Genomic DNA, 17,205 nt, shown 5'->3' with positions numbered 1-17,205 from the left:
TCTGCCACCTGTGAGAAAGATTTGGGTAGTCCAGCCATCATGTGAGGACCGTGTCATGTCTAAGCGAGACTGGGATTTATGTAAAATGCTGTGTGATTTGGTGGCTGCTAGTATTGGTCATCACACCTCATGCCTCTGCCTCTGACAACAGCAGTTTCTCAGGGAACACATGTGGGGCTTTCAATTCTCTGTTTCTTCTCTGTCTTTTCCTGTGGAAGCACCATCTGGCCTCTGGTAAGGATTTCCACTCATTGCAAAAGGTGAGCTTCTCTAAAACAACTTTTGCTTTGGAAGGAGTTTAAGTAAGCATTAGTGTCTTAAGGACAAGCTCACTATTATGACATTGTTTTGAGCACTTGAGATGTACTGTAGAGAGATTCTCCCCAGTGTCATCCAAATCCCATGAAACACCAGATTCTTTTATAAAAAATTATTATAAATAGATGACTGATATAATACAAAATTGTGAATCTTGTGTATGTCTTTTCTTGGTTTGCCAATATATAGTCTGTTCTGAGAACCTGTTGATGCAAGATGCTGTTCTCTCCCGATTTCCAGCTGCTGAATTGTATTTAAGTTTTGCTGTACTCTATCTCTAGAGGGGAATATCACAGGAATATCACTGATTAGAGGAGAATACTGCAGATAATACCAAGCTGAGTGATACAGTAGATATGTTTGAGGAGAGGGATGCCATCCAGGGGGACGTTGACAGACTTGAGAGATGGGCCCATGTGACCCTCATGAAAGTAAACAAGGCCAAGTGCAAGATCCTGCACCTGGGTTGGGGCAGTTTTCAGTATCAATACAGGCTGAATGGAGAGAAACCGCACACGGAAGGCCTTAGGGATACTGATGGACATGAGGTGGCAATGTGCACTTGCAGCCTAGAAAGCCAATAGTATCCTGGGTTGTATCAGAATAAGCATGGCCAGCAGGTCCAAGGAAATGATTCTCCCCTTATATTCCATGCTTGTGAGACCCCACCTGGAATACTACATCCAGTTCTGGGGTCCCCAGTACAAGAAAGAGATGGACCTGTTGGAATGGTTTCAGAGGAGGGCCATGAAAATGGTCAGAGGTTTGAAACACCTCTTCTATGAAGAAAGGCTGAGAGAGTTGGTGTTGTTCAGGCTGGAGAAGAGAAGGCTCGGGGGAGACCTTATTGCAGCCTTTCAACATATAAAGCAGGCTTATGAGAAAGATGGAGAAAGACCAGGGCCTGTAGTGACAGGACAAGGGACAATGGTTTTAAACTGAAAGAGGGTAGATTTAGATTGGACACAAGGAAGAAATTTTTTATGATGAGGGTGGTGAGACATTATAGCAGGTTTCCTAGAGAAGTTGTCAATGTGTTGTCATGGCAAGTGTTCAAAGTCAGGTTGGACAGGGCTTTGGACTAGATGATCTTTGGATGTCCCTTCCAACTGAAACCATTTTATGATTCTGTAATTCCATGACTGTCCATGTAACACAACAGCACAGCTGGCCATAGAAAGTTCTCATTTTGTTATGTATGCATTTAAGGATGCTTTTTCTAACACATCACCTATTTGATGCATTCAAATTCCTTACTTCCCTTTTGACCCTGTCACAGTATAATTTGTATTTTTTCAGTATAATACATTTTGCATTTTAATGATGTTTCTAAACCTGTTTTTACTGAAGATTATTTAATGCTATAAAATGAAGAAACAGAAAGTACAATGTGACTAAATGTAGCCTACAATATTATAAGAGCCTTAAAATTAAGCCTACAAGGATGATAAATTTCAGTAAAGAAAATAATGAAATAAATGCACACATCCATTATCTTTTATAATCAAAAGTATGCAATGCTGGATACCAAAGACAGAATTCTTGATGTAGTAAGTTTAGTAGGAGCGATTGTTCCCAATGAATATGTTCTGTAAAGAATACTAAGGTGCTTCTCAGTTAGCAGGCAAGTTTTCTTAAGTGGTTAAACCAAAAGCGAACTTCTCTAATTTCAGGTGATGTCAATAAGTATCTCATCCCTGGTAGAATCAAGATCTTTGCCAGTCTTTGCTGTGTCCTTTCAAACTCTTGCCAAAACCATTGCTGAGTAAGGGAAGTCCATACAAGTGCACACAGCACTATTGCCCCCCCCCAATGTTAGTGACCACTGCATAAAATATTTATTAATCTCTTACTCATCACGACATTAAGGATTTTTTTCTTTGCTAAACTGAGTATGCCTTTTATTTTTATTTTCTCCCTTCACATTTTTTTAAATGAGCTGATTTTAATTATCTTTCCCTCACAGGCTGCTTAAAAAACCTTAAAGTGCTCAATGTGAGTTTCAATAATTTGAAGTCAGTCCCTCCAGAATTGGGTGATTGTGAGAATCTGGAAAAACTGGATTTGTCTGGAAATATGGAAATAACAGAGCTCCCATTTGAAGTAAGATAATAAACTATGTTTCTTCCACCTTTTTTATTTGTCTTATAATTTTATCACAGTCTTAAAATCTTTACTTAAAAGATTAAACCACATTCCTTTCAGTTTTTAGCAATAATGTTTTAGTACTAATATAACTGAATATGCCTTAGCAGCAGTTAAATGGGACCAAGCTTTTTTGTTTTAGTTTTCAAGTGACTAAATTTCGCTTGTATTTGTTCTGATATATGAAGGAGGACATGATCCCAAAGGGGATTTGGCCAGTGGTGGTAAGGCGGCAGCCGCAAACAGCTATTTTCTGTGAAAGTGAAATGCATCCTGACAGTCAAATTCACACACTAACCTTCATGTGTTCCCAGTGTTTGTTTTCTTTTAAAAAGAGTATGGAGGGTTCTATAAACAACACTGTGTGTTGCTATGAACATAAATATCTGTCTGAAAGGGATATTACATGTGAGGCATGGTATGAATATATAATAAGGACTGAGAAAAGGACTCCCAGGTATGCACCAACATTGTTTCTTGTGTTGGATCCATAACTGTTCTCTGCCACAGTGGCTCTGAGACTTATTGTTCACAGAGAAATGAAACTGTTGGCTGGTACCTAACCACAGTTTCAGATTGCATCTGTATTTCTCAGGTTCTTAATATCCTGATTCTTGGAGCATGAGTGGGGGTTCTTTAGAGAGAATTGTCAGGCTCTTCTTTACTGATTCCTACTTTTTCTCTAAACATCTGTTACTAGTGATTTACAGGCAATATTGTAGTGAATTAAACTTATGTGAGATCTGGTTTGGCCATGCTTATGTTCTGTTCTAAGAAAATGCAAACAGTAATTAACTTTCCCCTCTGACTTTTCACTGTAAGGTAGTTTATCTGAAATGAATTGATAAAAAAATTATGTGAAGGAAACGGAAACAAAGGGACACTGCCTAGAAATGCTAGCAACAACACAAACAGTGCAGGTATCCTTTCTCCTTCCTCTTCTCCTCCTTCAGATAGAAAAGATAAGGGACAAGCCAGATGAAACTTGGCTGGTAAAAAGGAACCATAATGAATCAGAAAAACATATATCCTGAACAGGTAAAGGAATCAAATAGAAGCATCTAGGAAAAGTGAATATATTCAAACCTATGGAGTAGAATGGTGAAATGAGCCTCAATAACTGGTACGTTAAAATCAACAAGTATTTTCCCAGTTGCTTCTAAAGGTCTTGTAGGGCAAAGGCTTACCCATACCTATGCGTTATGGGTAGCCTTTGCACGTAAACCTAACTGTGCATGTAAGTCTTTCCAGGGCTGAGTCCTAAGAAACCAGTGTTTCCCTTGGAATGCTCAAAAAAATTGTTCCCTTCTGGTGGTCTCCTATTTAATAGGATTGAAATCCACTAAAACTGAGTGTAGGGTACTGGGTAATGGTTTGCTTGCAATCTCAGAAAAAATTTGGAGCTCTGCAAAAGATGCTATGTAACAACAAAAACCATAAGTAACACCATGTCAGCATAGTCTAAATGCTCAAGAAGAAAAATACTCGCATTGTCTATTGTGTTTCCTTCTTTCTCTGGAGGCTGACACTTAATTTATACTTGCAGTGACCTGGAAGGTAGGCTACTCAAACTCTTCTGATTTAGTTTATAAAATTAGTTTCCCAGAATCAACATTTCAAGGGCAGTTTTGGAAGCTGAATTTACAATTAAAGGAACACTTTTGTCAAATTATTTAAAATGCTTGGAAGTGTTTGGCCTTCAGTGTACTCAATATTGCTGATGTTATTCAGAGCAATTGCATCAGTATCTTTGCTAATGTAACAAGTGTCTGATGTTTGATTCTCAGATGGGCAAAAGGTGGTAATCACTGGCAAGTAACTATTTAATGAATCAATACATTGAGTTGGTCTGAACAGTCTAAAAAGGGAAAACAGAAAGATACTGTGAAGTGTTGTGGTAGATTAACCTTGGCTAATAGCCAAATGCCCATCCAGCTGCTCACTCCCTCCTTCTCCTCCTCAGCATGACATCAGGAGAAGAAAATAAGATAAGAAAGCTCATGGGTGGAGATAAAAGACAGGGAGATTCTTTACCATTTACTATTGTGTGAAAAACTGACTGTACTTGGGGAAGATTGATTTAATATTTGTCAATATATATTTGCGTAGTGAGAAAAAAAGACATTAAAACATCTTTTCTTCTCCCTCTCCCAAGGTTAACTTCACTCTAGATTCCTCTTCCTCTGCCTCCCTGCACCTCTTAGGGCTGGGAGTTACAGCCAGTACACAGTGGTTTCTAGCTGTTTCTCCTTGCTCCTCACATTTTTCCTCTCCTCCAGTGTGGGGTCTCCATGGGCTGCACTTTCTTCAGGAATATCCATCTGCAGCATCATGGGTCTTGCATGAGCTGCAGTGTGGAGATTTGCTCCACCATGGAGCACTTCCTCCTCTCCTGCTCAGACCTTTGTGTTCCCTCTGGTCTTCTCTCGCTCTTTTTATTCCCTCCCCCTTTCTCTGACATTTTTTTCTCCTTTCTTAAATACTTTTTTAGAGTGGCACCATACACTTGGCTGTGTCCTGTGGTGGGTCCATTGGAGCCATCTGGAACTGTTTGTGTCCAGCATGGGGCAGCCCCTGATCTTTTCCCACAGAGGTCACCCTGCAGCCTCCATGCTGCCAGCACCTTGCCATGGAGACCCAATACAAGTATTTATGATGGCAAATTAGACAGATTAGATCAATTATTACCTAACTCAATTGTTGCTAACACCTGTTAATCCAGTGAAATGCTCATAAAGGTTGGTCACCATTCTCTCCTGTGGTGTGAGTACTGGGAACTGAAGAGCGTAAATGGGCGAGTGCATGCAGGCTCTGGTTTGGTAGGTGAATTTACAACATTGGGGAAAAAAAGAGAAAACTTAGCAACAGATACAGAAAATAAGGTAGAGAGTTGCTAAAAATGCTTCCGGTTTATCATCTTTTAGGAAGTTCAATTTTTATTTGACTTTAAAATCCTTGAAAGCTTCTTCTGGGAAGGTTAAAGAAATGCACTGGAGGAGCAACAGTATTCTCCAGTGTAAAACTTACTCAGAATAAATAAAGACAAACTTGAGCCTAGCATAAATGATCAAAGTCTAATTTTACCTTGGTTTTGTACATGGAATAATGGCCAGAGAGACACTGAAAACCTATATGAAAATGGATTCAAAGAGATTGATAACATGCCTGCAATTCAGTCAGGAATTTTTGACACGCCTATAAAGGTTTATGAGAACATCAGAACTCTGATACTGAATTACATCTTCAGTAATCAGTCTCCCTGTTCCTTTTCTATCCATTTTCCTTATGACAGGTGCAAAAAGTAGAGAAGATGAAGCTTTTAGTTTGTTAGATTATTTAGGTGTTTACTTCCTTAGGAAAGGAGTTCAGTCTTTTTTTTTTTTTTTTTTTTTTTTTTAATAGGCACAGAATATTACACGATGTGCCAGTTTAGGGGGAGAAATCTCAGTGAGATGGATCATATAGTACATGACTGTAGTTGCTACCCAGAAGTGGTAGAGGGTGAACATAGGTTATTACACAAAACCATACAGTGTCACCAAATACTCATTTTGAATTGAAGTGTGAAGACAGCTACCATATATGTGTATAAATTTTTGTTAGCATATAAGTTGTTTCTGAATTTGTCAGTCAGCCTGAATTTTTCAGTAAGCCACATAAGAAATTCACAGGCTATTATGATGCCTGTTAAGTGTGTTAATTGGTTTTGAAAACAGAAAAACTTGAGGAAAAACAAGATGCTAAGCACCTTTATCTTGTACTACTTTTCAGGTATACCACAGTTGTTAATAAGGTTTCCAGCACGTATACTGACTATACTTGTCTTTTTAATCTACCAATTTCATTTTCCAGTGCAGCTGTTTTAAGCTGAGGTATGCTGTGATTGAGTTGCTCTGGCACAACTTGTGGATCTTCATTCTCTGTCAATAGATTCCATACCTGGTAGCGATACAGCAACCTTTTTCAGTGTGTAGGGAAAAAACCTCACCCAAAATCGTAACATTCTGCTTGGCCTAATGCAACCTGTTTCATGGAGTGACTGTATCAGCCTACTAGGAACATGTATGTCCAGTACCTGGACTTTTGTCAGTATTTCTGTTTGGGTGTGCTTTGGAGCCATGCTTTGAGTGACATGCCCTGTGCCATAGCATCAGAAGACAATCACACTGATCACTTGTCTGTTCATTTCTTGGAGAAAGCTCTTTCCCTGTTTTCAAAGGCCACTTCAAACACTCTATAAGTAATCTCACTGAATCTTAAAATAAGGTAATCTGATGCTCCATTAAAAAAAATCAAGGGTGTGTGCTCTCATTTTTTACTTTCTCAAGGCTTAGGATTTCATACCATTCTATATTATACCTAAGGAAGAGCAAACTAATTCAATGTCTACTTTTCAATTTATTTTTCTCTCTTCTACTGTTGGATGTCTAACATTTTTAGATTTTACAATGTTCCATTTAACTTCAATATTAGATTAGTATTAGTTGCAAAGTAAGTCCTTTGGCAGAAAAGGTTTATGGATCTGTGGTTGAATTCAAATCTGTTTTGGCCACGTTTGTAAATTAAGAATGGCTTTCTCTGGACATAAGTAAAAATATAATTTGAAATAAAAGGTAAATGTTAGAAAAGGCCTATGTGGCATTACATTTATGCAGCTAGTTTGTAAACATACTTCTAGACCTCAATAACCAGGCTCAGCAGGGGAAGGTACACTGTGAAGTTTAGGGCACAATCTTCCCAGAGATGGCTCATAAGACTCCTCTGTGGAGGTGAATTTCTTCCTCTATCTAAGATGCTCCCAAGAGGCATGCCCTGTGTGTTATCCAGTCCCTCTCCTAGCATAGTGGGATTATACTTGGTACCATACTCTGTAGCTGCAGAGAGAAGGGGAGGGATAGAGGAATTTGTTTCTAAATTTCTTGTACCTTCTATGTGTGTGAATTTAAGAATTAGTATGGTGCTGGTATTTCTATTTTAACTGTTGGATAGAGTTCCTATTTCTATTTTTATGCATGTTTTGCAGCTAATTTGTTTTTCTAGGAATAAAACCGGCATTTTAAATAACATGTTTTCTGATATAGGTTTATAGAAAACCTGCTCTGACCTAATTTTAAGGTGTGCTTCCTTCAGAAAGTACTGCTTTCTACAATTATTTACTGAATCACCCAGTTAATGTTTCCTGTGCATGGCAGGATACCTGCTTTGTGCTGATATTTCAAAGACACAGCTTTGCTGTGTTGAAGGGTCAGTTATTCTTCCATCCTATAAAATTCTGCTAATAATGCTATATCAGCCAAGAGTATCTATAGATGTGACCTGAAGGAACTTTAATGGGAAGAGAGGGAAGATGAAGAAATTCTTATTTCCTCCATCTGTACCATCTGGTGTGGCACATGCTGTCAGTCACAGGACAGGCAAGTCACTCCACACTACCAGCAGCAAGACAGACATGCTTACAGATAGATGTTCTGATATTGAAAATAAATTAAAAAGGGGCTTTGCAAAGTTATGCTGCTTTGAACAGTGTTCAATACCACATTTGTGCAGTCCCAGCAAGCAATCTCAAATGTTTTCCGTATCCTTTGTGAGGTATGGGTAGTGCAAAGTGAAGGAATGAGACAGAGACTGTTACAGTGTATGAATACTTTGTCAAAGAAAGAGCATATGTATGTATGCCTGCATTTCTATGTCAATCCTGTATAAACTGATCTTTGAAGTTCAGAGAAATGGCAAGGTTATGCTTTTTTAGCATAACTTGATCTGTTTTAGCAGACCTTGTTTTCAACAGATAAAATCTAGTTTTGTATTTCTGTTGCATAGAAGGTTTCAGCTAAGTCCTGATATAAGCAAGTACAGACTTGGGGAGCTTTCAAAATCATAGAATCATAGAATACTTTGGGTTGGAAGGGACCTTAAAGGTCAACTAACACAATCCCCCTGCAATGAGCAGGGACTTCATCAAGTAGATCAGGAGCCCCCTTTAACTTTACTCTGAATTTTTCCAGGGATGGGGCATCTACCACCTCTCCAGGCAATGTGTTCCAGTATTTCACCATCCTCATCACAAAATATGTCTTCCTTATATCTAGTCTAAATCTACCCTCTTTTAGTTTAAAACCATTACCCCTTGTCCTGTCACAACAAACCCTACTAAAAAGTACATCCCCATCTTTCTGATAAGCCTCCTTAAAGTGTTGAAAGACTGCAGTAAGGTCTCCTCGGAGTCTTCTTATCTCCAGGCTGAACAATGCCAACTCTCTCAGCCTTTCCTCACAGGAGAGGTGTTCCATCCCTCTGATCGTTTTTGTGACCCTTCTGTGGACCCACTCCAACAGGTCCATGTCTTTTCTGTGCTGAGGACCCCAGAGCTGGATGCAGTACTCCAGGTGGGGTCTCACCAGAGCAGAGGGGCAGAATCAGCTCCCTTGACCTGCTGGCCAAGTTTCTGTTGATGCAGCCCTGTTGGCTTTCTGGCCTGTGAGTGCACATTGCTGGCTCATGTCCAGTTTTTCATCCACCAGTATCCCCATATCCTTCTCCGCAGGGCTGTTCTCAGTCCCTTCATCTCCCAGCCTGTATCGATCCCAGGTGCAGGACCTTGCACTTGGTCTTGTTGAACCTCATGAAGTTCACATGGGCCCATTTCTAGAGCTTGTTCAGGTCCCCCTGAATGACATCCTGTCCCTCAGGCATGTGAACCATATCACTCAGCTTGGTGTCATCTGCAAATTTGCTGAGGGTGCACTCGATCCCATTATCAATATGTCATTGATGAAGATATTAAAAAGTACTGGTCCCAGTATGGGCCCTGAGGGACACCACTCATCACTGATCTCCATCCAGGCATTGAGCCCTTGACCAGGACTCTCTGGATGTGATCATCCAGTCAATTCCTTATCCAATAAACAGTCCACCCATCAAATCCATATCTCTCCAGTTTAGTGACAAGGATGTTGTGGGGGACTGTGTCAAAAGCCTTATAGAAGCCCAGATAGATGACATCCATAGCTCTTCCCTTGTCCACTGATGTAGTCACTCCATCACAGAAGTCCACTAGGTTAGTCAGGCAAGACTTGTCCTTGGTGAAGCCATGCTGCCTGACTCAGATCACCTCCCTGTCCTCCATGTGCCTTAGCATAGCTTCTGGAGGATCTGTTCCATGATCTTCCCAGGCACAGAGGTGAGGCTGACATGCCAGTAGTTCCCAGGGTCTTCCTTTCTACCCTTTTTAAAAATGGGTGCAATGTTTCCCTTTTTCTGGTCACCAGGGACTTCAACTGACTGCCATGTCTTTCCAAATACCATGGAGTGTCTTGGCAACTACATTAGCCAGTTCCCTCAGGACTGTGAGATGCATTTTGTCAGGTCCCATAGACTTAGGTATGTTCAGGTTCCTCAGGTGGTCATGAACCTGATCTTCTTTTACAGTTGGATGGACTTTTCCTCCCCAGTCCCTGCCTTGAGGTCCATCCACTAGAGAGGTGTGGGAAGAGAGGTTGCCAGTGAAGAATGAGGCAAAAAAATTGTTGAGTACCTCAGCCTTCCCCTTGTCCATTGTTACCAGTTTGCCAGTCATGTTCATTAGGGAGGTTAAGCTTTCTTTCGCCTTTCTTTTCTGGCTGACATACCTGTAGAAGACCTTTTTATTCTTTGTATGCCTTGCCAAGTTCAGTGCCAGCTGCACCTTGGCTTTCCTGACCCCATCTGTACACAGCCGGGCAGCACCCGTATACTCTTCCCAGGATACATATCCCTGCTTCCATTGCCTGTGCATTTCCTTCTTGCTGTTTAGTTTGACCAGCAGGTCTTGACTGACTGGCTCTCCAGCAGCCATGCCTGTCTCTTGCCTTCCTTTCCTGATTTCTTACACCTGGGGACTAAGAGCTCTTGTGCTCTATTGAAAGTGTCCTTAAAGATCTGTCAGCTCTGTTCTGCTGCCTTGTCCCTGAAGGTAGTTTCCCAGAAGGTCCTATTGACTCACTCCTTGAACAGCTGGAATTGTGATTTCCTAAAATTCAGGGTTTACTTTACTCTTTGCCTAACCTGTATCCTTCAGGATTGCAAACTCTGCCAGTGCATGATCACTGCAGCCCAGGCTGCCTCCAATCTTGATGTCACCAATTGTGTTGATGACCAGCAGGTCCAATAATGCATCCCCTCTGGTAATGCTATCTAGAGTTACCAGAGTTATAGCTGGTGCCATTTCTCTGCTTTGTTTACCTGAAAAATGTAATTATAATTAGTTGTCTTGCATCTTTCAACAATGCTAATGTGTGTGACTCTAAACAAAAAAGTTGATGTGATTAGAGATTCATTAAGCACTAACATTAGTCTCCTAAGGTTTTCAAACACAGCAGTATCCCAAACAGACATAAATAACTTTTTATACATTAATACAATTTCAAAAGATATTTTAAAATGGAGATTTAACAGCTGGAAAGTTTTTGATCTGTTTTGGTCTGGTTCTGTTTCTCTGATCAGTCCTATTCAGCAAAAGAAAACACTTAGAACGATGAGTGGAGGCATAAGCTCTATGCAAGTGTGTTGAGACTTCAAATAAGTCCCCACTGAGCATTTCCATGTAAATTGTGGTCTTTGTGATCCATGACTCACACCTCCCATAGCCCTACCCTGGTTATGCAGGCAGGACACCAGCAGTCTCAATAGAAATGTAAAATGACAGGTTTTACCACCATGTTATTCAAAGCTGTAAACTTCCAAACTTGTTTCTTTCCTTGCTCTTTGGTTTTTATGTGTGTAACAACTAAAAATATAAAACAATCAGAAGGATGTACAGGACATTAATTTCCCAGGGGTTTCCCTATCCAGTCAGGCACCAGAAGAACTGAACCTTAGTTCCTTCCTCTATTATTCAATGTGATTATAAAGGACCTGTAAAATATTCACATTTGTAGAACTTTTAGAAAGTTGCAAGGAAGTAATGTATTGAATTTGTTTAAAACTTAATTTTATTTCTGTGGAATTTTCAGGACGACAAAGGAGAGAGGAATGGTGTAATAAAGGGCTTAACTTGGTACTGTGAAGCCAACAGTGTTAAGCTAACCTTCTTCATTTTAAATCACTGGCAAAAGTCCAGCTGACTTTAATCAGACCAGCATTTCTACGCACACATTTCGCAGTCTCAGAAATGTTTTTCCAACTGCTTGACTTGGGTGTATTTCTGGACAGGATTTCATCTTGCCCTTCTTTGCTCAGTGCTTGTATTCTCTTTGAATTTAACACTCATGTCAAGATGCTTTCCAATACAGTTGGCCAAATTGCTGTCAATCCATGCAAAGCAACAGCTGCTTTATGGAACTGGTATAAGATGTAACACCAAACATTAGCAGGAGGGGTGTGAAACCTGAAAGAGCAGGTGCAAAGGTGTTAGGTGTCAGAGGAGATCCGTGGAGGCCTTATTGCTGCAGGAGTTTTCATAAATGTTTTAATAGACAAGGGGCTAAAGAAGGGCATGAATCTATATTAGGAAACAGGATTATGCAGTTAGGCTCAGGAAAGTGTCAGTTGATCCTGTTCTTGACACTGTGCTTCCAAAGTCTACTAATTAATATAGCATCACTTCAAAACCACTCCATTATCAGAGCAAGTCAGCAGCTAATAATAACAGCCCACTCCAATGGAGAACTGACTCATGCCTACCTCTGTGCTGTGGTGCCAGTGACCTTTCCTTTACCTTTCACATGAGTTCAATAAAAGTAACATCACCTTTCACTGTCTAAATTTTTTTATAATAGGGGATGACAGAAAAGTAGTTTTACAGTATATGGGAACACTTAACAACGAGCAAAGGGGCATAATGTGAACACTATGACACAGCTATGCTGTTACAAAAACCATGAATCTAATTGTAAAAGAATTCAGTGGTAGGAAAGAATATTTAGTACTGTTCTGGCTCTGCTTTCTCTGAAAACAGTTCAAAATGTCATTGAGTCCAACAGCAAAATTGGCTTTCAAAATCCTGGTTATATATCTTCCATTCATCAGCGAGATAATCTGAGACAGATTTTATGTAACTACAGAACAGACGCAGAGAGGAGAACAAATACATAGCACTATCACATTTGCATATTTTAACTTAAAGAAAAATATCTCTGGTGCCTACATACATGGATTGATGAGAGTCAGAAGGGAGTTGTAGGTGAAGGAAGAGAAAAACATGTTATTTGTTATTCCATAAAGTGCAGCTAATGAGAGGTATGATTCATTCTGTGAGAAGAATAAAGTGGGAGAGTCTAACTGAATTTAATGCATTTAATCTATTACTGAATACATTCCTATCAGTTGTTAACTAATTATAGGTAGTTACATGATTGATCAGCTCTTCACAGCTGTAAACAACACTTGGTAAGTCTGACTGTGATTTTTATTCATCATCATTGATCAGTGGAAAAGGCATAAAGACAAGAACCAGACCTATCAACTGGTAGCAGATATCATCCTATATTTTTGTCTCGTATAGAGCTCAGTCAGGTAAGATCTCTGTTCTACTAGTGCTGGGCAAAAGAGTATAGAATTATACCCAACGTGAAGTGAAAGTGATGCTGAAAATCAAGGGAATTCAATGGAGGATATGGTCCAGTGATTTCTGCTTTTCTTATTGAAGAGATGCCAGCTCGCAAACCTGGGCCTCTGTCAAGCTTCTGAACTGCAGTTCAAAGTACGGTAAGATTCAGGTTAAGAAATTAATGGCTGGAAAACTCAGAAGAAATACAGAAAAAGAGGTGTCTCTTCATCTGCTGTTTAGACTATCCATCTAATTCACTACTGTGGCTTGTCATAGAGCTGGTTACTACAGTTGGAGTTTAGAAGGAGGTGGGTAATTTTACGAATAATGAAAACACAAGTTACGAAGGTTATGATAAGGTCAAAATAACTTCATACTTTATGGTGTAAATACAGCTTTGCAGGAATAAGATTTCCCAGAACTCCCTCATCTTTTACTTTGCAAAACGAATCCTGATAATGTTTTCTTCCTGTCTATTTTTAATTGACATATGTTTTCTTTGCTTCCCCATCACCTATGTTACTCTAGCCACATCAGCCAATTGCTTTCTGGATTAATCTGAGGTGATACTGTTAATCCCAGTCTGCCAAATTCCTTGACCCAAAACTTGAGGCTCCATGCATCAGTTTACATGGGCAGTGTGAATGCTGAGTGTATCTGACCAATGCTTGCTTGTATGTAGAGTTTGTGTGAAGAATGTGTACGACTGTGACAGAACTTTCCCCTGACTGTGTCTGGTTATATGATACATGATTATATGGCTATATGATTGGAGAGAGTATGAGGGCTATGAAATGAGGGCTAGCTTCAATCCTGGCAGGTGGCATATGCTGGCTGCCAAGCTGTCTTGAGGCTGCTATTTTGTCTCATCTTGAAATACAGACTTGGTCAGTTAAAAGTTATGTCTGACCTGTGCAATCGTGATGGCAGAGGGGCTGCAATGAATTAGAAGATACATGTGTCAGGATCACATGTGGGCATCACCATTTCATGATTTGCTGTTCTTTTCTGCCTTTGTTGCTAGTGTTTGGTTTTTTGTTTGGTTTTTGTTTGGTTTTTTGCTTTTTTCATTTCTCTTTGAATACACTCCTTGCAGGGCAGGGAGACAGTTAAGAAGAGGTCAGGCTACCCCAAACTTCTTTTAATATAGTTGAAATATCTTTCATTCTCAGAAGCTGACTCCAAGTCTTCAGGTTACTAATACAAAATGCTCTTTGAAATGCTGGTTAGAGCCTTGACTAGACTCAAGGACCTAATGTGATGCTTCAGAAGTGTAAAATGTTGGAGTATATTTTTTGAAAAAAGGGAAGAAATTAGGAAGTTATTAAAAATATAGAGATCTTACCATAATCAAAGGAAGTCTTGATAAGTACCTCAGACTTTTCATAATATGTGCCTGAAGCGGTCCTTAGTATCTCAAGACTAGAAATCAGGAAACCTGTGTTATATTTTCTGTGACATACTTTTTGACCCTGGTGAATGACTTCTTGACACTGTGTTTCTGTTAGTTTTCTCTTATTTGCTTGTCATAGATATTAATGATATTAAAACTGCACAGTAAAGATGTCTCATAGCATCACAGAGCTTTATTTGCAGTTCTACGTGCTCTGGTAATAATGATGCTGGTATTGTAAGACACTACTAAGCTGAGATCTGCTTTCCAAAGAATTTGACTTTTAGCAGTTTTCACCTTTGAAATCTCAATAAGCAAGTGAATATAAGTACTCAGTATTATTCTACTAGAACATCAGTGAGGTGTTTGTGCCATATTCTGAGGTTGAGAAAATCTGAACCATGCTTGTTTGAACTGTGATATAGAAATAGTTTTTCAGTAGTTGTGTAAATGCCAGCTTCCTCTGAATTCTGCAAAGTTCTTAAACTGAAAACCACGTTGTAAAACCTATAGCCTAATTTTACAGAAGTTTCATTTTATCGGGAAGTGTAATGTTTTTTGGTTGTTGCTTTTGTATTGTGAAGGAAGAATGCACCATGGATTTACCATTTCTTGCTCAACCATTCTAATCTTTACAGTCTTTCCTAATCTTGATTTAGGTCTTTCAGAACTACTGGAAACCCCAAAATCAACAAAAATAATGAAACCTTTGCATTCTGTTAATGACTGTTGCTCATCTCTGAGTCCCGTGTACTGTTGTAGTTTTCCTTGTGGAAAAACTGACAAGAAGTATGGTGTTTTTTATGTAGGTGTACATGCTTTATTTTGCGGCAAGTAATTTTGGGGTTAATTTTTGTATATCACATTACGTATATATCCAACTATTTATTTGCTTTTTTGACCACTAGTGCATATTGAACACAACACTTCCACTGGGTTATATACAGTTACGTTTTTCATCTTTCCATCTTTTCCCAGGTTTCAGTTAGTTTAAGAAATGTGTGTAGTTCACTGTTCTTGTATTAGCTTGTACTTTGTATTAGATTTTATTTGCAGTTGTGAAAATCTTGACAGTTTTAGATGTATGCTGTTAATAACAAATGTTACTCCTAAGTATTTGTTCAGTAGTCAGTTTCCTTTGTTACATTCATAATTTTATGTGCTTAAAGCACTGCATAGGTATTTATAAAATGTCATGTTCATGGAAAGTATTATCTGACATTGTGCATGATATACACAAATACATGGAAGTTTTTTGTTGTTTACTATTAAAAAATTACTCGGACAATACATGTCTTCAGCAGCAATGTGTACCTAAGCAAAGATAAGTGCTTCAACACAATCTGAAAGGGGCTGGGTAATAAAGCACTTGTTTAGAAGCTGCTTACTTTGATATAGGTCACAGAAGAAAAAGCATAAAATGTATCTGAGCTTATACTGTTTCGGTACCATGAAACTTGCTTCTACACAATTTATCTTCTCAGTAACTATTCTGGGACAGACCAAATGACTTATTTTTATTAGACATCTTTTCCATGTTGTTTAAGGACACAGGACAAAATTGAACAATCCAAGGAGGATTATGGACTAAACCTTCAGTTGTATTTGTGTCTACCTCTTCCTGAGGTACTCTGAATTGGGGGAAGAGCTCCTGACTTAATTTTGGCCTAGAAGCTTGCCTGAAATGTAGAAGCCTCTTGTCTACACTGAGGACTGGCCAGATATTTTCTATGCAGGAAATTTTTTTTTTTTCTGAAAAAGACAATTTTAACAAGTGCTTCATTAGTGATAAGGAAAAAGAAAGAAAAGAAACTTTAAAGAATTTCCAGTAAAAATCAGATGAGCTTTGTAGGTTTGCTATGTTCTCGTCTGTGGGGCAGTACCAAAGATTACATGGGTGGGTGGTATTACTGAGGACTTCAATGTGTCCAGTGTCTGCGCCAGGTCTCTGTAAATACTGTGTGAGGGGAATTCTTCCTGTAAAATGAGTCTTGAAAGTTCAGCTTCATTACAGGCTTTCATAAGTAAGTGTATGAATAAATATTCAGTTGTATTTTTATTAGCAGACAATAATAATAATAATTTCATACCTTAAATTACTTGGACACACCCAGGTTACTTGGACACAGTATGAATGGAGTAATGCAAAATAGCAATGAAACACTAAAAACCACAAGATGTGATAACCTCATGCTCTTAATTGCACCAACAAGTTCTTCGAAAGTAGCAAAACCCCTGCCCACTTTGTGTACAGCCTGTGTGCCATTCCTCAGGTTTCTTGTCCAGGTCGGGAAAAGATCTCTGCCATAGCTGAGTTTTTCACCAGTATTTGTTATATTTCCAATTTTTACACATTTGCATCGAAGCAAGATATAAAGTCTAGAAATATTGTTATAATATAGAAAGAAAAGAATCCTTTGGGAAGAGATGAACTCAAAATTTTTCCTGCTATATTTGTCACCACCTGAAAGAAAGTATATGAAAAACCCCTCATGTATCTAACAACACTATGAGAAAGGAAAGAAAAGGAGGGAGAGAAAATTTGCCATAATTCTGGCAGGCCACAAAGCTGTAAACTGTCGTGTTCAGTTGTTGACAGTGTTCTCAACTGTAGGTTTGTGTACTATCAGTGTCATGCCCAGGTAGTCTGTGGCATTAAAAGAAAAATAATTTCGATGATAGACATTTTGCAACAGTTTGCTCAACTAGATAAGATCTAATGCCAGATCAAGTATGTCACAGGGTGCCAAACAGACTTATCTCCATTGTGACTTTCCCTAATTTGGGGATTTTCTTTATGAAACTCCTGCTTCAAGAACAGATG

General features: G+C 39.0%; 1 protein-coding gene across 2 annotated transcripts in view; it reads left to right on the top strand.

Annotated features, from left to right (window-relative positions):
* Positions 1-17,205, top strand: part of LRRC2 (leucine rich repeat containing 2) — a 76,797-nt gene that overhangs the window by 46,657 nt on the left and 12,935 nt on the right. For both annotated transcript variants that reach the window (XM_074856595.1, XM_074856596.1), the window contains exon 5: positions 2,285-2,421. In XM_074856595.1, the coding sequence (XP_074712696.1) occupies positions 2,285-2,421 (137 nt within the window). The remainder of the gene's footprint in view (positions 1-2,284; positions 2,422-17,205) is intronic.

This window comes from Strix uralensis, chromosome Z, assembly GCF_047716275.1.
Source record: "Strix uralensis isolate ZFMK-TIS-50842 chromosome Z, bStrUra1, whole genome shotgun sequence".
Classification (NCBI taxonomy): Eukaryota; Metazoa; Chordata; class Aves; order Strigiformes; family Strigidae; genus Strix; species Strix uralensis.
The sequence above is the reverse complement of the archived record's forward strand: the minus strand, read 5'-3'. Positions and strand labels throughout refer to the sequence as shown.